Source organism: Sander vitreus, chromosome 24 (genome assembly GCF_031162955.1).
Source record: "Sander vitreus isolate 19-12246 chromosome 24, sanVit1, whole genome shotgun sequence".
Classification (NCBI taxonomy): domain Eukaryota; kingdom Metazoa; phylum Chordata; class Actinopteri; order Perciformes; family Percidae; genus Sander; species Sander vitreus.
In genome coordinates this window covers 8163771-8186890 of record NC_135878.1, presented here as the reverse complement: position 1 = coordinate 8186890, position 23120 = coordinate 8163771, and the positions used below count along the sequence as shown (strand labels likewise).

General features: G+C 39.9%; 1 protein-coding gene across 1 annotated transcript; it reads right to left on the bottom strand.

Moving 5' to 3' along the window:
• Positions 1-731: 731 nt before the first annotated feature.
• On the bottom strand, positions 732-19225 carry LOC144512644 (protein-tyrosine kinase 2-beta-like). The gene is made up of 30 exons (XM_078243479.1): positions 18017-19225; positions 17537-17900; positions 16107-16285; positions 15902-15989; positions 15632-15711; positions 15366-15428; positions 15155-15209; positions 14923-15063; positions 14754-14825; positions 14339-14440; positions 13902-14019; positions 13639-13678; positions 13380-13411; positions 13219-13266; positions 12953-13047; positions 9042-9123; positions 8337-8437; positions 7972-8087; positions 5633-5733; positions 5330-5419; positions 4764-4968; positions 4212-4311; positions 3696-3743; positions 3286-3411; positions 3047-3079; positions 2561-2585; positions 2116-2156; positions 1838-1972; positions 1578-1658; positions 732-1224 (listed from the first exon to the last, which is right to left on the bottom strand). The coding sequence occupies exons 2-30, from the start codon at positions 17738-17740 to the stop codon at positions 982-984; spliced, it is 2844 nt and encodes a 947-aa protein (XP_078099605.1). The 5' UTR covers positions 17741-17900; positions 18017-19225; the 3' UTR covers positions 732-981.
• Positions 19226-23120: the final 3895 nt, after the last annotated feature.

Sequence of the window (23120 nt, the reverse complement as noted above, 5' to 3'; positions counted from 1 at the left end):
TCTTATCTTCTGCACTGTATGATAATATCACATTGTCGTTGAAATTCAACATAAAAGAACTGTCTTGTTCTCTTAAGAAATCACAGAGTAGCCAGAGTAATGAATCAGATCGTTTATCACGTGTAGATTCTTCCTGAAATTTTTAAACAACTATGTATTTTGTATTTAAGAAGAGCAAGACAATATGATACAAGATTCAAGTTACAAACATAAGAAGATAGTGACTCTGAGTCACACAAGGATCTCAGATTGATCCTTGTGTTCTGGTAAACTTAAGTCTGATGAAAGCAGGCACGGGAATTCATAAATTGGAGTCAGATTTGACAGGCCTTAGGGCCTTATTTTAGACATAATTCCCTACACACTCCCAATATGTTCTTGTAGCTAGTTGCAAGTATTTTCTCTTATGTTCAAGCTTGTCGTTGCAGGTGCAAGAACAGAAATCTAACCTGCAATCAAACTTACTGTGGGTGACCTCAAATCTGCATGAGTGCTTGACATAAAATGGAGAACAGTGTCCTTCTGTAGAGCTCCATGTCTGCTTGTCATCTGTTCAGCCAGGACACCCGATTTATACTGTGTACACAGTCGTGCAGGAGAACATTTTGACAAGAGACTGTAATTCAGTGTTTTTCCTGTCTTTGCTGTATTCAGCTTGCACAAAAAAGCTATCATAATCAGTTTAAAGCATGTTTTTGTCTAATGACACAGGAAAACAACAACACAGAAAGTGCAGAATGTCATTGTCTTTAATAGTAAAAAGAAGAAAAAACAGTAGCTTATAATTTTTATTGCCTTTATACATTGTGGTTTAGTTTGATTTCTTCAGGGTCAAGAAATGCTCAGTTTAACTTCACAAGCTTTTATTGTTCAAGAAGAAAATGCAGATATATTATGACATCTTTTATTAGCATAAGTACAGGAAGTACTAAACTCCATGTCCTTTTTTTACGCCAAAGTCCGTTAGATCAACGGGGGACTTCAGTCCCCAGAATCCTCTGCATCACATGAGTCAGGTCTGGGCTGGGCCAGGTTGGCCCTGACTCGAGCCTGGTCCACAGCATCCAGCAGGTTTTTGGAGTCCAGTGCCAGAGTGTGAGCAGCTGTCAACATCTGCCGCTGACATTCCTCTTTTAACGACGTTATGGAGTTCTGCTGTGCCAGGCGCATCTTATTGATCAGCTCCCCTAAATCCTTGTTCAGCAGTTTCTTAGTGCCATCGATCTGAGACGAAGAGGAAAGAAGATGGTAAAATGTGAGTACTGACCTTTCAGCTTTTCTTTGTGTCCTGATTTAATGCACTGCATGTACCTTTGCCAATCAAACAACCAAGCTATGTCTATTGACTACATGCAGTGGTGGAAGAAATATTCAGATCCTTTACTTAAGTAAAAGTACTAAAACCACACTGTAAAAATACTCTGTTGCAAGTAAAAGTCCTGCATTGGCAATGTTACTCAAGTAAAAGTATGTAAGTATCGGAAGGAAAATGTACTTAAAGTATTAAAAGTAAAAGTACTCATGCAGAAAAATGCTCCCATTTTAGAAACTGGAAATGATTAAAACAGGGGGCCTACCTCTGTTGTGACAGAGCTGTGCAGGGAGGGCAGGATCTCATCAACACTTTGGATCAGGCTACGAAGAGCGATGCCCACCACCTGAAGGTGGACGAGGGAGGGATGCAAAGACAGGGGGATGGATATCTCTACATTTTTACTGTGGTATTTGTAGGGGGTGTTTAAGATTTGTACAGCCCCAGAAAAAAAAAATTCCCAGCTTTTCAGAGAACAAGAAAACAAGAAAGTCTTGTTAAATGAGTTGTGAAAAGATGACCTACTCTGACAGCATTTGGATACTCGGAGGCGGGCAGCGTGTTGACATCATTCTTCAGCTGAACCACCTGTTTCACCATCGCCATGACGCAGGTGTAAACCTGATCACCTGATCGGTCCATCTCAGCTGTGAGCCGAGGCTACGACAACAAATACTTACTTTTTAATGACCAAATTTAACATATAGTTCAATTTCAGTACTACAAATGCAAACAGAAAGGAAAGTACAACAATTGAAGTATATTTCAACCAAATTAATAATAGAGGCGTGTTTTATTTTTACCTGTGAGACTGTGGGAGGCATTGGTGGCTTGTCTGGAGGACCTGACGAAGAAAGAAAAAGCTGCTTATCTGCACATTTTCTGGACCCACACATTTCCTGCACATACGTATGTATGAGATGCTGTGGACTTCTATTGTGAACACAATAACATTTTGCATATTCTATATAAAATAAATGGTAAAAAAAATAATGCATTTGTATTATCTTAAATTTTATTTGTTATTTTAATTGTTTTTTGTCTTGGAAGGTTTGATTGCATGCAACCTACAGTACGTGCTGTTATTAATATTTTAAAAGTGGACTCAAAATCAGATTTAAATGAAGAAGTGGTTAGATCTGCTTATACAATACATTTCTGTATTATGCTGCTGCATTATTAACATTGTGAGGGCAAGAGGTTAGAAACAGTAAAGCTAGTTTAGGAAAGCTCTTTATTGGGACTCACCATTTCCTGGCCTTTTTTCAGGAGGCTGCAGGCAAAGCAAGAAAATACGACATGAAGTTATCATGTTAAAGGATTTGAGTTTCAAACTTCAAGTCAGATTAGAGGTCAAGTTATTACTGTAAATTGTCTTTTTATTAATTGAAGATGCCGAAGAGGTTTAGTTATCATTGGTGCTACTGTTTGGGAAAACACATCTGGCTCACTGTGAAGTTTTTATTCTTCACTGCAAGAATACTACACTAGTCTCAGTTAGACAGGACAACTTTTGTAGCAAAGAAATCATGTTTTCAGTGCTTACAATTTTGACTCATACTGGCAAGATTAAACTTTAAAAGAGAGTGTAAACAAGAGCTGGTGGACCAAACTACATCTAAAAAGCTTGTGTATGACCTACAGTACATTAACAGGTGTGTCTCTACCCCCAATTGTCAAAATGTACTTACAGTAATGTAAATTTGTACGAGAGGAAAAAACAAAATAATGTACCTTTGTGTAGAAATCTACTCGCACAACAGGATCCTACAGAAAAACAGAAGCAGATATTATTGAATGCAGCAATGGCTGTAGGAAACACAAAGGGCCACAAACTACTTCTTGTGCTTCATGATGCTGCATGCTCTGACAATAATGTGTGTGTGTGTGTGTGTGTGTGTGTGTGTGTGTGTGTGTGTGTGTGTGTGTGTGTGTGTGTGTGTGTGTGTGTGTGTGTGTGTGTGATCCCTCACCAGTTGTCTCTCCTCCTGCTCCAGCCACTGTTTATCCATCAGCATCTCTTTTCTTTGTCTTTGTAAAGTGTTCTCCACTTGCTCTTTCTCTCTCTCCCACAACGGCCTGGTATCCCTGTCTGTTCTCTACACACACACACACACACACACACACACACACACACACACACACAAAATATTGACATAAAGTGATCGTGTGCCAGTATTTTCCCTATATAATTTACATTTGGTTTTAGAACATTTGGTTTTGGTTGCAGGTTTCTTCAGCATTCTCTCTCTATATAAGGGAACAGGAAGTCACAGCACGGAATGAAATAACTCATTACAGGAAACTTGGTCAGATATGAAATACAATGCCTCTCTCTGTAGCATGTTACTCTGTGAGTGTGTAGGTGTGTGTGTGTGGACACCTGTGTGTGGGTGACTCGAGGAAGGGTGTTGCCTTGCATTCTGGACGGCTGGTGAGAGAGAAAGAGACGACATAAGGTTTATTAAAGATCTGTCAGGTGAAAAAACACACTCTATTGTGGTCATATTGGAGGTCATCAGCTCTTATCCACTTGTTCATTCTTATGCATTATTCTTAATCTGGGTCCACATTTAAAAAATTTACAGATATTTTAAAATATTAACGTGTAAATGAAACAAGAAAAAGGCAGCACAAACTAAACATAAACAGCAGCAAAAAAGTGGACTCAAATTCAGATTTAAATGAAGAATTGGTTAGATAGTTAACTTGCTTGCTAGCTAATTAGGTCATCAAACCATTACTGTCTAGTAAATGTAAAGTGGACAGACACACAAGCTATGCTGCTGTTAGAAACAAAATTAGGTAATTGAGGGACCAAAATATGTTGACTTTTTAGGCAAAAGTAGAGGATTCTCCCATTCACTTCAATACAGTTCCAGTTGCCATCTAGTCATACCTTGGGTGGAGGCTCTGTGATGTGTTTAGGGTCAAATAATGTGAAGGAGCGAGTTCTGTCTCGCTTCCCCTCCTGCTCCAACTCTAGCCTGTGGATGTCACTATCAAACACACAGACACAGACAGTGTGTGTAATGGTGTCCTTGTGTCAAATGTGTAAGGAGGAAAAACATTTACAGTTCATAAAAGTATATCTTGATTTCATGGGTTCTTAAAGGTGAACTTCTGTATTAATTGACATGACATCTGACCATTAAAAAAAAACATTGTTAGTTGAATACATACATATTGAACTTATTTTGTTCAGTTGTTGGACCTTAAATCCTAGCATGCAAAGCTGAAAGTACAGATTTGAATCTGCGAAAGGACTGCTCAGAAACTTTAAACTAGTTCAAAACATTTTCAAGACTTTCAGAACTGGGATGTTCATCACCTGCAAATGTCCTTGCAAGGATAGAAAGATGAGACAAAGCATCCAAAGTGAGGAAAACTGCAATTAAGTCAAGCGTTGGGTGCAGCAGTAATAGAGGAGAAGAAATACATGAGTGTGTACCTCAGGGAGCAGACGAGCTGGCCGAAGCTGGGCCGGCCGTGCGGCTCGTAGGCCCAGCAGCGGGTGAGCAGGGAGTAGACGGTGGGCGGGCATTGCTGCGGCATGGGAAGTCGAATTCCCAACTCCAGCTGGTTGATCACCTGCCCGTTCTCTAGCCAGAAGAACGGCTGCTGGGCCATGGAGAAGATCTCCCACACACACACCCCTGGTTAAACAAACATGATTATTATTATTAGAGACATGGAAATAAAGGAGCACCTTTGTTCTTGCATTGTATATGTTAGCCCAAACATTATAGCAGAGTTATTAGTTATATAATCATTATTCTGTCCTTGAACATAACCCAGTTAGAATGCTTACTATATAAAAAAGTAAAGGTTAATTATACTTTTGTGTGTTTTGTTTTACTTCTATGAGAGAAAAGGCTTGAGTCTGGCTGGGGTGGTTGGGATGTAATCTTCTTTATAACAGAGCTGAGTCAACTCTTACTCTCAATGAAAACCAAACAGCTTTCACAATTCTAGAACTAAATGTAGAGCATGTCCGAGTTGTACAGTATTTCTCACCAAACATCCAGACATCACTGGCTGTGGTGAAGCGTCTGAAGTTGATGGACTCAGGTGCCATCCATTTGATCGGTAATCGACTAACTGAGGCTGCGCACAGAAGGGAAATATTTAAAGAGAAATGGACAAAAATATAGGATTGAAATGGTGTGAATGAATGCTGGAGGTAAATAATATGCAACATTAACTCTTTGAAAAGGCAAGAAGAGATTAGCTTTAACACACTTGAATGAGTTTCCCCTTCACTGGGATTCTCTGAAATGTTGACCACAGACATCTGTGTGTAAGTGCACGTGTGTGTACCTTTGTAATACTCTTGTTCGTCAACGTAGCGAGACAGGCCAAAGTCGCCGAGCTTGACGCATTCAGGAGACGCCACCAAGACATTTCTCACCGCTATATCTCTGCAGCACACAAGCAGAACAGAAAGCTAATTATTTTACTTGAAATGCACCAGTGTGCAACAGCAGAGTGCCTGTTTTTAGGTTTCCTCCAATGATGCATGAACCTGTGTTACCATAGACAGTGAAATAAATGGAAACCGCGACGCCATATACTTCGATGGAGAACAGTAAAGTCAATTAGAAGCACTTTTCCGGTGATGGCTGAGCGTACTGTGCAGCTGCTGCGCAGCCTCAAACTGAGCTTGACGACATACAGTCAGGTCCATAAATATTGGGACATCGACACAATTCTAATCTTTTTGGCTCTATACACCACCACAATGGAGTTGAAATGAAACGAACAAGATGTACTTTAACTGCAGACTTTCAGCTTTAATTTGAGGGTATTTACATCCAAATCAGGTGAACGGTGTAGGAATTACAACAGTTTGTATATGTGCCTCCCACTTTTTAAGGGACCAAAAGTAATGGGACAATTGGCTGCTCAGCTGTTCCATGGCCAGGTGTGTGTTATTCCCTCATTATCCCATTTACAAGGAGCAGATAAAAGGTCCAGAGTTCATTTCAAGTGTGCTATTTGCATTTGGAATCTGTTGCTGTCAACTCTCAATATGAGATCCAAAGAGCTGTCACTATCAGTGAAGCAAGCCATCATTAGGCTGAAAAATCTAAACAAACCCATCAGAGAGATAGCAAAAACATTAGGTGTTTGGAACATTCTTAAAAAGAAAGAACGCACCGGTGAGCTCAGCAACACCAAAAGACCCGGAAGACCACGGAAAACAACTGTGGTGGATGACCGAAGAATACTTTCCCTGGTGAAGAAAACACCCTTCACAACAGTTGGCCAGATCAAGAACACTCTCTAGGAGGTAGGTGTATGTGTGTCAAAGTCAACAATCAAGAGAAGACTTCACCAGAGTGAATACAGAGGGTTCACTACAAGATGTAAACCATTGGTGAGCCTCAAAAACAGGAAGGCCAGATTAGAGTTTGCCAAACAACATCTAAAAAAGCCTTCACATTTCTGGAACAACATCCTATGAACAGATGAGACAAAGATCAACTTGTACCAGAGTGATGGGAAGAGAAGAGTATGGAGAAGGAAAGGAACTGCTCATGATCCAAAGCATACCACCTCATCAGTGAAGTATGGTGGTGGTAGTGTCATGGCGTGGGCATGTATGGCTGCCAATGGAACTGGTTCTCTTGTATTTATTGATGATGTGACTGCTGACAAAAGCAGCAGGATGAATTCTGAAGTGTTTCGGGCAATATTATCTGCTCATATTCAGCCAAATGCTTCAGAACTCATTGGACGGCGCTTCACAGTGCAGATGGACAATGACCCGAAGCATACTGCGAAAGCAACCAAAGAGTCTTTTAAGGGAAAGAGGTGGAATGTTATGCAATGGCCAAGTCAATCACCTGACCTGAATCCGATTGAGCATGCATTTCACTTGCTGAAGACAAAACTGAAGGGAAAATGCCCCAAGAACAAGCAGGAACTGAAGACAGTTGCAGTAGAGGCCTGGCAGAGCATCACCAGGGATGAAACCCAGCGTCTGGTGATGTCTATGCGTTCCAGACTTCAGGCTGTAATTGAATGCAAAGGATTTGCAACCAAGTATTAAAAAGTGAAAGTTTGATTTATGATTGTTAATCTGTCCCATTACTTTTGGTCCCTTAAAAAGTGGAAGGCACATATACAAACTGTTGTAATTCCTACACCGTTCACCTGATTTAGATGTAAATACCCTCAAATTAAAGCTGAAAGTCTGCAGTTAAAGCACATCTTGTTCGTTTCATTTCAACTCCATTGTGGTGGTGTATAGAGCCAAAAAGATTAGAATTGTGTCGATGTCCCAATATTTATGGACCTGACTGTAGATGTGACGTGAGCAACCTGTCTGAAAGTTGTAAGTCTTCTGGTAGCTGTATCAAGAGAAATCTAAATCTTTCCGAAACTTGCAGAGATACCGAAGTATTTCCAATCCATAACGGGGCCATAACGTGAGATACAAGGTAATGGAGCCTTTTATACATTGTCGTGTTTCTTTAGAAATAAACAATGGACAAAGAGTCTTTAAACTCTTCAGATGTAAAGTTATTCGCTGTCAAAGTGACGCCAAAATGAATGGGACTCAATGGAATGCTAGTGGAAGGTGATGGCTTGTTAGCCTTAGAATCTCCCCATAGGAGGTACACTTTCTGGACGCTTACCCCCTTGTGTGTTACCTGTGCACCATGTTGAGTCCTTCCAGGTAAGCCAAGGCTTTGCAGATTTGTAGACAGTACAGGATTAACGTTGCAGAGGTCAGGATGTACTGCTCCTCGACGAGATAGTTCCCCAGCTGTCATGAGAAGAAAAACACCTACTTTTTACAAGATACGGTATAGTTTGCATTTACACATTCATCTCATATTACTTATTTTTGCTTCAGACAGACACATGTTCACAATTTACAAAATAAGAGTGAGCTCAAATGTGATCATTCAGATAATGAGCAGCAAATTTTGATTCAAAATTTCCTTATTAACGTACGGGCTTTTCACAATCAGCCATTCAAACAGACGCATACAAGCACAACAACAGCACACACCTCTCCATGTTCAAGCAGCTCCATGACGATCCAGACAGGATCGACTTCAATGACTCCGATTAGTCTCACAATGTGGGGATGATCCAGATTTTTCATCAAGCCTTTAACGGACAGAACAGCTGGGATCAATAACATAACACATTATAGAGAAAGAAATGGTGTTTTAACCTTTATTGAAAGAAGACAGAAAAGACATGAGTGGGGGCAGAGAGGGGAATGAAATGCAACAAAGGTCCTAAGCCAGAGAAACAGCCATCACTGTAGATGTCTCTTAACCATTAGGATTCCAGGAAACCTCAAGCTTGACAGGAAAACCATTACCAAAAACCACTGTTTGTGTGTTGGTTTTCAGTCATACTTTTAGTAGCCAAGTGCAGTTTGTGTTGTTGTTGTGTTGTCTTTACTTATGTCTGTAACCCACAATCAGGCAACAGGAAGTCGACTACTGCAATTATTTCTGACTGATGAAACATGCAAAACCCTGAAATGTTCCAATATCAGATACTACTCTCTTCTGTCATTACATTTTACTCTGAAATTGCGTAATTCTGTTTTAGGTTTACTGCGATTAAAACAATAATCAGTCATACTTTCCACTGCCAAAAGGAAAAGTTTTACACTTCCTGTTATGAACGTCTGCCAGGTGTTGAAGTTGCACCACAGATCTCCGCACAATCCTAGAGGTTATCACTGCGACATACTCACCAGCTTCACTGAGAAACTTTTTCTTTACTTCAGCTGAACAATCCTTGCATGTTTTGATGGCCACACAGATCCTCTCTCCTGTCTGCAGACACACACATGCATACATTACTTTCACAATGACAGTGAATTCAAAGGTGTATTTAATTAAGTTTGTGATCCACCAGTGCAACACTCACTAACTTACAGTTAAGGTGACCAACAGATTTGGTGGTAGATTGTAATTTGTTATGTGCAATACATTCGCCCCTTTATCGATTTTATTATTTTATCTTGTTCCTTTTTATCTCCTTAATTGAGTTCTTATTTCAAATATTTTTCTTCTTGCATATTTTTGGATCTCGCACTTTCCCATATGCCTTTTTATTGTGCTCCCTCTGTCATTGATGACTGGCAGTATGAATGTATGTATATTAGGGCTGTCAAACGATACATGTTTTTTAATCGCGATTAATCGCTGAAGTTCTATAGTTAATCGCAATTAATCGCATATTTTATCACATGACTAAAATTCTATTATTTTGCATTTCAGAACAGAGAGAGAGAGAGAGAGAGAGAGAGAGAGAGAGAGAGAGAGAGCAACTGCATAGACTGTAAATATGAAGTCTATGTTTGAGATATGTTTTCTCTCGTTTGGTGGGTGTGTCTCGGCTCAGGTCACAGGTGATTCTCAATCAGCAGAGACGTCTGTAAACTCGTGGTGATAAAACATTTAAAACTGCATCACGTTTAACGTTGACGTTTGTTTAAGCTATATTACATGAGAGGGTTTAATTTCGAGGTCCGAAAGGCGCATTACTGAAGTGTAGGCCTTCTCAAGTGTAATATTGTGATTGTACAACAACGGTTACCAACAAAATAAGTGATCAATCTGTATTCATATTGTGGAGCAATTCGCTCTTGAAATACAAAAAACAGACAGGATTTATAGTCCCTCCCTGTTTAGTAAACCAGCCAATTTACCGTGGGATTTATCAAACTGAATAAATCCAATCACATATAAACACAAAACTGCTTCGCTAACTCCAACGTGTTGTAAGTAAGACATCTGCTGAAAAGGTTATTGTATTCATTAGCATGATTGCCATACTGTTTAGTTCACAAACATCCAACACACCAAAGTACAAACACATAGCGGACCAGACGTGAGCTTTTATTTTGAAAAGCCGAAGCGTGGGGACGCACCAACCGGGAGGGCATGAGACGGGAGCATAGACTGTATATTATTAATATATTATGTTATTAATAATAATATGAATTTAATATACAGTCTATGGAGTTCTCCAGGCTGCAGCCATACCCGACTCTAATAAAAGACAGAGCGCTCTCTCCCCGTGGGGTCGAAAATCAAGCTGTTCCACTTAGCTGCTCCCCCTAGAGGTCTGGAGAACTTCCGTTGTGTAATCTGGATGCTGCGTTTTTTTTGTTGCATTTGTTTTCTGGGTTTGTGTGCTTTTCTTTTTGCATCGTTTCATATTTGCAGCGCGTTTATGTATTTGGTTGTGTTGTGTGTATTTGCAGCGCGTTTGCTGAATGCTGCGCACGTGTTGTCAAATTAATGAAGTTGTTTTCTTAATTTGCTTGTGTTTTGTCTATTTGCGTGTGTTTTCTTAAGTTGCAGGGCGTTTGCCCCTGTCGGCCACCGTACATCTCCACTCTTACCCGGCGACAGAGAAACAGGCTGGATAGTCCAGTACACTGTTGTTTCCATAACAACAAAAACACAGCAGTCTCTGGTCAGAGGTTAGACTTGATTATTATTATCTACGGATGGAAATATTTGTGCTGTAGCCTGAACTATTTTGCGCTTCAGAATTAAAACCATGCACACACAGGTAGAATAGTTTTTTCTTAATATTTTTGCATTAATGTCACTAGGAAGCATACCAGTAGAAATATATATTCATATTTGTAAGTGGGATATATATAAGTAAGTGGGATTGTCTGGAATCTGGCAATATAATGACCATTATGGTGGGATACACTGGCTAAGTAATTTACAAAAATGTATGCGCTAACATAAATAGTTTACATGAGAATACATTATAATTTTGGCCCAAAGTTGGAGACCATGTAGAAATTTTGTTGCAATTTCAAAACCGGATTACCCGGAAACCGCTTGTTGTACTGATGCATGTGTTGAGTGAAGAGTTTGTGAAATATTTCACAGAGAGTAATGGCTGTGCAGAGATTTATGCAGAATGCAAATGTGATAACATTTCATGTAAATTCAATGTTAATTTTCTCGCAAACCATTTGTCACAGCAACTGGCGCTAATATCATTGGAAAGCTTAGATTCTGGTTGAGGTGGGTGTGCCAGACTCACGCCTTTGGCTGAGTCTCTATCTGTCAGAGGGAGAGCAGCAGTGCGGTTGTGAAGAAGTTGGTAATTTCATGGTGCAGATTAACACTTTTGCATGCACTATATCCGTGTCACATTCTCATTAGGGGCTGAGCCCCCCTAAAGGTCTGATCCTAGAATCGCCCTTGCTGCTACTTCATATTTTACTCCCCTACACCTCAGAGGGAAATGTTGTAATGTTTACTGCACTACATTTACCTGACAGCTTTTGCTTTACTGCTTCACGCTGGGCTTGTTTCTGCAACAGCTCATTGAGTATACAATTATATTGAGGAAATATTTTCCTTTTACATTGGTCCAGTATTAAACGAGATTGCTGCAGTCGGCAATGGCGAAACAAGCTACAATGTACAATAAGTTAATAGGACAATTGTCCAGCTTGTATTTACGTTCATAAAAGTGCTCGTTATGCCACTGAAAGGCTCAGATTAATATTCTAAGTGTCTGACAACATTATGCTAAGATGTTTTAAGGAGGTCGACCTTTCTGTTATAGAGTAAGATCCTTTTTTTAAACTTAAAAAGAAATTGCGTTCGCTAAACCCACCAGACTCCATGTAATTAAACAGTAATTTTAGCATCGTAAAATGGGCATTCTAAAACATCTCTGAGCTCTGAGCAGTGCTTGCTCTGGCTGTCTTGAACCTGCGTGTGTAGGATGCACGACTATACATTTGGTCAATTTTTCCTTTCTTTCATTCCAATTTCGTCACCGAAACTGGGGACTGTCCCCGGAAACTGGGGACGTCTGGTCACCCTATTGCAAGCAGGATTGATGGAACAGGTGGCCGGCTAGCGTTAGCTTTCCACCTAGCTAGGTTATACTCCAGCCCCAGTTCGCGTTTCACCGCTGAGGATGTCCCCCTGTGATCGCTGCTGTCCGCTCCGGCCACCGCTGCTGCCCGCTGGTCAAACTAACCTGTACGGCGGGCCACAGCAACCTCTTCTTTCCGAACATTCATCTCTCCCCCGCCCCCCGAGCGCCGGTGGTCTAGCATCACATTAACTGTACTACTATGCTTAGCTCGTAGGTGGTAGCTCAAGCTTGACGTGCTTCGGTGTTATTTTAATTCGGCTTTACACAATGTGCATATGGCTTTCGACTTGTCTACGAGCCGTCCGGGAGTTTTGGAAAATAAAAAGCGCCATTCAGGATTTCATTGCTGCTGTCTTTCTCCATCATGCCTGCAGCCTGCAGCAGCAGGATGTGTTACGAGGAAGTGGCAGCTTGATGATAAGTAACGGTGCTGCAAAGGGTCAAAATAGTAGCCTGTGAGGCACGACGCAAAGCGGAGTGAAGTGTAAAATAAATTAATAAATGCCAGCATGCGATTCAAAAAAATGAATCGCATCGCGTCGGCCCTTAATCGCATGGCGATTAACGCGTTAACGCTGACAGCCCTAATGTATATATATATGTATATGTCTCAGTGGATTTTAGAAAATGAATTACCCTTCAGGGATAATTAAAGCTACAGTGTCTGTTTTTTTATTTTAATCCTTGAGTGTGTTGAGCAAACTGTGATGATACTCAGGCAATAGACAAACTTACTGGGCTTTTATAAACGCCATCATGAACCTCTCCAAAGAATCCTTCACCCAGGATCCGACCCACAACAATGTCGTCTCTGGAGATCCTGTGCTTCTCTGAACACACAAAAATTACACAGCTGGGAAATATAAGAAATCGGCTCTGCTGGAGACCTGGATACAAATGTTTGTACAGTAAATAAAATAAACAGTGACATTTCTTAGCTGATTGCCTGGTTGGATGCCCTGGGGGATTTTAAGGTAAGTTTTCAGTGAAACAGGACTCACCAACACAGGCTGCTGTACCCTCTGGAATCTCAGCATAAATGTCCGAACCTGAAGTTTAAGAAACAAATTACAGGTGTTTGTTTTGCATTTGTTCTTCTGTATACAGCCACAACCAAACAGAAGAAGCCTCCGAAAAATCATGAATCAGTCATAAGACTTACTCAAACTTCTAAAAGAAACACTGGGAACACCACTGGAAGAGAGATGGAGACATGTTAGTTTTAAATGTCTTCTTTAAAGCAAGCAGTCAATAACATTTCAACTACAGCCTGTTTAAACAGCAGTGCTTAAACATATGTGACCTTTTAGCCCAGCAGACAGAAAGATCAGTATCTAAAGGAGGAGGAAGGTGTGAAAATGGAAACCCACCCAATGTATGCTTATATGTACCACTTATAAAATATGATTCATCAGACTCACTGTTTTGGGATGTCAGGTAATTTCAGTTTTGTGTCTCTCCCTGAAAGAATCAGATATTTGGTTTAGTTGTAGTTGTGAATCCAACATGATTTATCTCAGAAGGTTTAGAAAATTAAAGGAACATTTCAGGGGTTATACCTGGTCATACTTTGGTACCTTTTGGTTATGATAACATTGATAACACACACTGTTTAATTATATTTTGACTAATCAAGAGGAGCATCTTTATTACAGGTTGATACATTCACATAGGTGAAGTGTACCTTTGCTGGGCCGGATAATGAGCGAGCTCTCAGAGCTGCCTTCTAGCCGGCAGTAGCCGTCGATCAGGTCGGCCATGTTTTCTGCCACAGCCAGGGAGGAGGTTTTCACTGACAGTGGCTGGAGGGTTGAAGATACAAGATATTCAGTCTGTGTTGAACTGCTTCAACTTGCTTTGCACCTTAAACTCAACTGACTCCTATAAAAGTCAACTTAGAGGCCAGAAACATAGCTATCCTGGCCCTGTCCAGGGGTAAAGAAAATCCCCCACAATTCTCCAGGAAGTCACTGCACCTGTCAAAGACGATAGTTCCAGCACTTACCTACCCTAAAAAAACACTCAACTTGTCATTTATGCACTTTAGTTTTTGTTCGGATTTAACAAATGCTGTGCTAATCGGCTGCAAATGAACTATTTCTTTAAGAGGTTTAGGGTTACCTGTTTGGCTCCTTCAATGTGTACAGTGAGCAGAGCACGACCGTCCCTCTCAGCAGAGCAGGAGATACTGTGCACCTGAGAGAACGTGGCCAAACAGACGGGCTGCAAAAAGAGAGAAAGTTGTTTATTGCTACTGTATATAAATGATGTCCTAAATACACATTATGATAGATCTGCTTCTGCAAATAAGGCTCCTTGTTACATCTTTGTTTTCCTCACGTTCCAAGTGTTGCATACAGTGTATTTGTGTTTGTAGAGTCTTTCAACACACAGCACATCCTTCATTATATCGTCATATCTTGTCATATCTTTCACGTTGCATAAATATTACAAATAGCTGATGAGTAAATAACACAACTGTATAACGAGAAGCATTTAACAAAAGCTGAGAGCGAGAAATAGAGTGTGAGCTCACTGTGGAGTTTTCAGTTTGCTGACTGATGCCTTCAGGGCCGATGACCAGGTCTATTGTTAGATTCCAACCATGCTATATAGACAAAGGGCATATACACACACAAACATAAAAAAAAAACATTTAGCTTGAGATATGACAGGAAATAACCTTTAAACTGTCAAAAGCTCACCACTAGCTGGCAGGCGAAGCTCTCCTGTGTGTAGCTGTAGCACTGAGCCAGAGTGGTGAAGAACCTGGTCATGCACTGGTCCTGCTTCAGGGTGGAGTAGCCCTGGAACGTCTGCTGGATCAGCCGACGTAACTGCTTGGGCTGATATATAGCACACAGACAAACACTGAAAATGAAAATGTTGTAATATCATTGCATTATGTACTATATAGTAGTTGTTTCAGCTCATTACTTTCATGCTGTTGATCAGCTCTCTGGGAAAGAACAGGTCCAGTCCCACCTCCTTCCTAAAGGGGTCAAATCAGACCGTGATCAGAATTTTTTTTTCAAAGCAGTCAGATATGAAAACTCCTCAAAGAAACAATTCAAACCAGGGACCTGATGTAAAATTGCCATTGCTCCAGGAGGTTGATGCACACATTCAACAATCACACGTGACTTACTCTAATAGCTCAAAGTTTGACTTTTTCTCCAGTCCGTTTGGATTCATGTCTTTGTAGAATCTCCTGCAAACATGATGAACGAACACAATGATCTTTTATTAAGATTATTAAAGGTCCCATATAGTGAAAAGTCAGATTTCCATATATGTTTTGATTATAAAGCAGGACCTGAAAATGAGCGTAATATGGAGACCTTCAAACTATTTCCACTTGTCCTATTTTGTCTTTTTATTAAGAACGTGCATGAGGTGGTAGTTGTACAGTACCTAATTTCCAGACAACCGAGCTGTAGAGCCATCCCATCACTGACTTTTGAGGCATACTGCTGCATGTAGTCACTTCGTACCTGTGGATAAGCACACAGACACACCTTCCATTGACTAGAGTCATTATAACTGACCCTTAACTAACCTTTAGCGTAATCTAAACCTTATCCTGATTCTATTCCAAACCTTGTAAAAATCCTTAGGGAAGTAAGAGACAGTAACATAACCTCACTACCAAGAGTTAGCATCCCAAACACACATATTACTGACCTGCTGGTAAAAGTAGAGCATAGTGGTACTGTCATCTTTGAATTTCTCCATGAAGTCTGAAGGGATGTATCTGATTCTCAGGTCATATCTGTACAAACAAACATCACAGTTAGCTTTGCTAACTCACTTTACTATTCATATGTAAAGTTTTAGTTTTCTTTCTTAAAATAAAACTGTACATTTAGACAAAGACTGAAGTACTGACCTCCACTCAGCCTCTAGGTGCTGCTGTTCATAGCGCTGGGTGAGTTCAGACACAGCCAGGTCTGGGTGCAGCCAATGCATCTCTGAGGACTTGAGGTGTTTGAGGAGGAGGCAATAGCACTGGCTGTACATTATGTCCGGTCCCACACAGCCACTGGACAGTACCAGGTTAACGATAGCCTGGGATAGAAGTCAATAAACAGTTATGTCTCTGGGACATTGGCTTTTCAGAATGTGAATGTGAACAAAAATCATATTAAGAGAAACAACTCACAACAAGTCTCATCTACCAAATACATCATTTTCTCAACAAGGGTGGTGCAAGCCCTATTTTTTCCAACCTGCAGATAACATTATCTAAAATATAAAGCGGACTTCCTTGTTTTCTTGTCTTAGTGTTTAGTTCAAACAAAGCAAGTAATAGCAGAATACAGTCCAGTAATGTAAAGTTGAGAACGGAAGAGTATGGTTGCATTGGGTACAGCTGACTACAGTTTAGTACAGACAAATAAAAGGAATTACAGAAAAATGCAGTAAAGGAAAGACTTGTAGAGCACATACAAGTACAATAAAGTACTACAGTAGAGTAAAGTAGCAAACAGTAAAGTACATTAGAGTACAGTGTAGTAGAATACAGTAGTTGGGTAAACAGCAAACAGTATAGTATGTATGGTAGATGATGGTAAACTACATTAGAGATATGATTCCCAACCAGGGGTACTTGTACTCCAGGGGGTACTTCTACAGTTGCCAGGGGTTACGTGGAAAGATCGTAGAGTAGCTCAACTAATTTGAAATTTTTTTTATTAAATTATGATTCGATTAAAAGAATATATCCACATATTAACATCAAGTTGAAAAACTAGTTAGCAAGCGTGTACCGAAGTGTAAAGAGGTGAATAAAAGTAATGAATAAATGGTAGAGATAAAAAGCTAAAAGTAATGACTAAACAATTCAGATGTTTAACTAAAAGTAATGGATAAACGGTTGAAACATTGAGCTTCGCTCCGAGTAGTAGTAGTAGTAGTAGTATGATTGCTGCTTAGGCCTTGTCTACCTCTAGTGATCTACCTTTAGTGATCAGCACTTCACTACAACCCTTGGCGTGCGTTACATTTCTATATTATATAGTATTGTAGGGCACCTTAAAAAGGTATGTGTATAGGCTTTAGGCCACCCTACTCGTTATGGTAGGCCCAGTTCAATATGCAACTCAATTTTATACAATATATGTAGTAGGGGGTCCCTGCTTGTCTCTCTTTTAGGTTAGGGGACCTTAGCCTAACAAAACATTGAAGACCCCTGGAATAGAGGACAGTTCAGTAAAGAACAGCTGAGTAAAGTAGAGGACAGCAAAGGACAGTACACTAGAGTAGAATGCAGTAGAGTACACTAGAGTAGAATAACTAGTAGAGAACAGTAGTTTATACCTTGACAGTCCATCCCTCCTCACAGCGGACCAGTTTGAAGTTCTTGCCCAGGTTGGAGCTGTTGCTAAGGAAACACACTTTGATGATTTTCACTGGGACGATGCTGTCCCTGGCCACAATTCCCGAGGGAGAGATATCCGAGGAATCTGACTGGCTGGTGAGAGACATGCTCCTCCAGGACAGGGTGCTGGTGTCTCCTGACATCACACACACACACACACACACACACACACACACACACAGTGTATGCTACTGCATACAGACATACATTGCTGTCACGCCCACATACACCATTTCACTTTCTTCCTTCTCTCTCATACACGTACAGTCATGTGAAACACATACATGAAGGGATCCATTGAAGCTAGAGAAAGACAGGAGTTGGACACAACAATAATCATATGATCATGCTGTTGGATATGAAGAACATTTGTATCTGAGTAAACGATTCAACTTCTGCTGCGATCTCTCTGTACTTACCAGTCTTGCACAAGCTCAACGGCCCAGCCGAAAATAGTATTGTCTCTCAAAGTGAAAACAAGTCAGTGGTATCAACAGACTGCATTCGTGTTACTTTGTAAAGGGCAGATTTGGTCTTCTTTGGCAGGTTAACAGAGCAGACTTGTAAGCTGTGCCCTGATATAGAAGTGCATCAGTAAGCAGAAGAGGAAACGGTACTTGCAAACAAGGAAGTTGAAGAGCAGTTAACAGAAAAACTGACAGGACTGATGAAATCGCTGTCACCCCGTCTCACATGTAATGGCACAGTCCAGCACCAAACCATAACCCACCCCCAACTGTGCAAAATGGGCATGGCCTACAGTGCACTCACTTCCTCTTCCAAAAGTTTTGATGAGCAAAAGCACAGAACAGGTGAAAACTGGGCGATTTTGGCCTGAAGAAATGATTAATACAATTTCTTAATGAACTCCTTAAGTACAACAAGCACAACATGAGCTGATAATTTACATGGTTTTACCCACACTATGCCTTGAAATGCCACACTATGCCTTGAAATTCATGGTCCTCAGAGGGTGAATCCCACTGACTTTGGCAATCCCCTTGCTCTTTTTCCAGTGTCACCATGAGGTTTGGTTTTGAGTAAAATGTCTTCACAATTATTGGATAGAGTGCCATGATATTTGGTACAGATATCTAAGTCCCCGTCAGGATGCTTTCTCTAAGAAGAAAAGCATTTATGCAAAACTGCAGCATGACAGTAACTTAACCAGTTTATATGTTGTGGTAAAGTACACTGTGGTGAACATGACGTTGTTGATGGAAAATTATTTCTGTTCTTTCAGATTCAGCCTTAGTGGTTTTGTTCTGCCTTAGTTGACTCTGAAGCAGAGTCAGACGACTCTCTTTGAGCGTGTGTGGGTGATTTGGTTTTTTTTTCCGATCGCTGTGACAATTTTTTTAATACTTTTAACAACTTTCCTAAACTCTTACAGTTTTTTTCGATTGCTAAACGACAGTGGGCACAACTGGAGTCACGTGCAAAACTCAAACCACAGTCTGCATTACCAACAATCACCTTTCAAACGAACAGTTCACATCACCTGCAAAACTCATTCAAAGCAACACAACTCTTACCACACGTCTCAAAACGGGCTCAGTGCAGCCAAGCACTATGCACAATCCTCACTGAGATAACACACACTGTCACCCAGAACACACTGAGAGTAAAAACACTAGCATCAAACACCAATACAGACATTACAAACTTTCTCATCTTTACAGTTTGAACAATTTGAGTGACTTGACACTACTCAATAGTTTACTTAAGGAAAAGATATAGATTGTATAATATACCAATGTTTACGTAAGGTAAACAAGAAGGAATGAAAATCAGCAGTTTTCTTCAAAATAGTATTTTGTCTCTAGTAATTTATGGAAAAAAACTAAAGGTACATATGTAACAGTAACAAAGAATAGTGTGAATAATTCTGCCTCTCTCCAGCATCATGCAGCAAGTTTTCTTCATCACATTGGATGTCTGCATCATCTCTAAATGCAAATGAATGTGGTGTTTCCATTGCTTTCACCTCCATTACTTTCTGAAAAACAGTAAGAACGCAGTTTTACTACTTTAAAGATATAGTGTTTTTCACTTTTATAGCTGTGTACATAACCTCAGACATCTTACCTGGACATATTGGTATCTTTGCTCTTTTACCAGTTTCTCTCAAACGGTACAGTGTATAATTGTTTCATTCTTATTTGGTGTTTGTATACAAAAAAAGGCTTTCTGAGCTTTCTCTGTATAAATACCATATATGTTCACTAACTAGTCTAAAACAAGACACCTGCTTAGGCTTTCAGCTAAAATTCCAATCAGCAGTGTTTGATAGGCACCAGACTGAAATCTTTTCTGTTTTGAATGTGTGGTTAACCGTTTTGACAGCAGTGTGTTAGCATTTGAACAAAATAAATCTACAGTGTTGTGCACGTTGTGGTTAAAGTCATGGGATAAGTGTGTGAAGTTTTAAATAACTGTGTTCAAGCAATAGAAAACGAACTAGAGTTTGGTCCACATGAGCTGCTGCTATGCAGACTGTGGTTAGAGTTTTGCACATGTGACTCCAGTTGTGCTCACTGTCATTTAGAAATCGAAAAAAAAACTGTAACACAGTTGGCACAACATCCGTATGTGTAGGCTATACATTTAACACATTTCTTGTTGCTTTGACACAAAATGCATACAGTTAACACAAATTTAAAATGCTTGAACTTCTTTTACACACAAGCTCCACCAAGACCAAAACAATGGATCTTTACTGACCAATTTGCAAATGCTTTCACACTGTATGTCTGAACAAATAACAACATGTTCTAAACCTGACGTATAGGCTAAAGTCAAAGTGAACAGCTGTTCATATTGTAAATTGAAACACAAATATATCGCCTGGATTTCGTTCCATTGCTACTGAGAAACTACTGAGTGAACTCGATAGATCGATCACAGCTGATTGACATCTAGGAAACACACTCAGGTGTTGATATTTTTGGTCAATCGCATGACCATATGTTACTGTAGTACATTCAGTAAAAGAGGACCTATTTGGGCTGATTTTGCGTGGAAAAGGAACAATTAGGATGAACACAAAGAAAGTAAGAAAAATTGCTGCACGAGTGAGAGGAAGACGAGTACCAGGACAATTCTGTCTCTGTCAGTAAACCATACATTCTATAAAGCTACTCTGAGATGGGTCATTCATTTTTTGTATTGAATTTCTGCAGCAAAAGAAACAACATGCATGCATTTACTAAACCCAACAAAACAAAATGTAGAGAGGCTTCAAGAGAAATTGCAGTGTAAAACACAATCTATGATCAATACAATATACTATTGTCTGTTGTATTAGGGCAGACCTGACACACAAAATAATGTACACAAATGTATTCTATCTTTGGGTCTGATGAACACTTTCCTGACATGTGAAAATAATATATCATAATGTGCATGCGCCTTATTCCAGTGTTACTGACAGTCTTCACACATTAAAGTGACACTGCTTTTCATTTCAAAACTCAGTGTGACATCCTGTTATGAAGAGTGTATATATCTTTCACACTCACAACCCAACCCAGTTTGCTTCGGGAAAACAGCACAAACCTGTATTTATCAAGTGCTAATTTGACAGTGACTAGTGGTGACTAGAAACAGGTTTCAGAAAGCCCAGAGTATGGTGGGTGATGGGCATTAATGACTGATTTTGTGTGTTAGTGCGGCTTAGAACCAATAAATTAGTAGCTGCGTTAGTTACATTCTCTGAAATCAATTAAAAACAGGGTTCTGTTGCAGAATTGCATATTGGTTGCAGATCACTAGTCTGATAGTACCTTCTAACCCTGTTTTTAGTATTGAGGACAAATTTTCCTCTCTGTATCTTTGTTTCTTGTCAGTAGAAATTAAGGTATACAGTATGTGTTGGAAACTATACTGTATGTACACAACAGCAAACAACTCAAACATTAAAAAATAAAAACCTAGTACAGGACTACAATAGGTCACAAAAATGATGATACTGAAACAGTATTTTCAGTTTTGCATGTAGCTTATAGGCTACTTTTAAACATCACTAGATAGTTCCAATAGTTTAAGGGGTTTATAGTGAGTCTTACCAAAAGTTACAATACAATGAATTTTTCTTCTTATCTATATTTCCTTATACCGCCATATTATTCTTGCTTTGACCTATCCTTTATTACTCTTCAGTGTCCCTGTAAGGAATCTAACTTGAGTAAAAGGCTGTAGTATGTTACTTGCAAACGATTATTTGTTTAAAGTGGAAGGTTTTTTTAATGATGATTTTTTTTGGGGGGTATTTCCGCCTTTAATTGACAGGACAGCTAGGTGAGAAAGGGGAGAGAGAGGCCGGACTCGAGCACTGGACCTCTGCGTCGAGAAATAAACCTCTATGTATATGTGCGCCTGCTCTACTAACTGAGCCAACCCTGTGTGGCGCTAGAGATCTAGCTGGGATTCGAACCTTGGATGTCATGGATAAAAAAAAGTTGACAGATTAGCTTCTACATCATCTATATCACTACACTACACACCAGTGAAATATACATCCATGTTAACTGGTGATATCACAATTTAACATGGGCAAATGCAAGCCTCGAAACAGTAAAGTAGGTTCATCTTTGTCTGTACAACAAACTGGCATGACCCCACTTAACACTTTATTCTGTTTTGGGGGTAAAAATGAAACACGTCAGTCATGCACAAACGTGATCATTTATCATTGTTGTTGTGGGCCATCTCATACGAAGAATGTGAAGGCCTATCTCAGCACAAACAGTCTCTTTCAACCTGTGCCACGAGTCAACTGATTATAGCTGTATTTAATTTCATTAGACCCATATTAGGGTATGTCTGTGTCGACCCAGAATCGCATTTTTGTCTTATGGTAGCCTATACACTATTGTTATGACCATCTGCCATTGAATGTTTTGCAGTAAAGTGCTGATCCTCGTTTTCTCTCGGGCGACTTAGTGTTATCTTAGTCTCGGTTAAGTTATGAAGTGAGTTGCAGCAAAAGTCTAGTGATTTGTGAAGTGAAGAACATATGAAGCTTATTTTCTCAGAGTTTGACTTTTATTTATCCCACACGTCATTTGTTGGCCTACTTTGACGACACAAAATGGTCATTATGGTATATGATTACAAAACTTCGATGTACTGAGAGAGTTTGATAACATTCAGATGTTGCTGTTTCAGATTCCTGATATGGGTCTAATGAAATTAAACACAACTATAATCAGTTGACTCGTGGCACAGGTTGAAAGAGACTGTTTGTGCTGAGATAGGCCTTCACATTCTTCGTATGAGATGGCCCACAACAACAATGATAAATGATCATGTTTGCGCATGACTGACGTGTTTCATTTTTATCCCGAAAAAACAAAATAAAGTGTTGAGTGGGGTCATGCCAGTTTGTTGTACATCAGTTAGGTTTTGGCAAAGATGAACCTACTTTACTGTTTCGAGGCTTGCATTTGCCCATGTTAAATTGTGATATCCCCAGTTAACGTGGGCGTATATTTCTCTATTCTCTAACCTGTGTTAACTTAG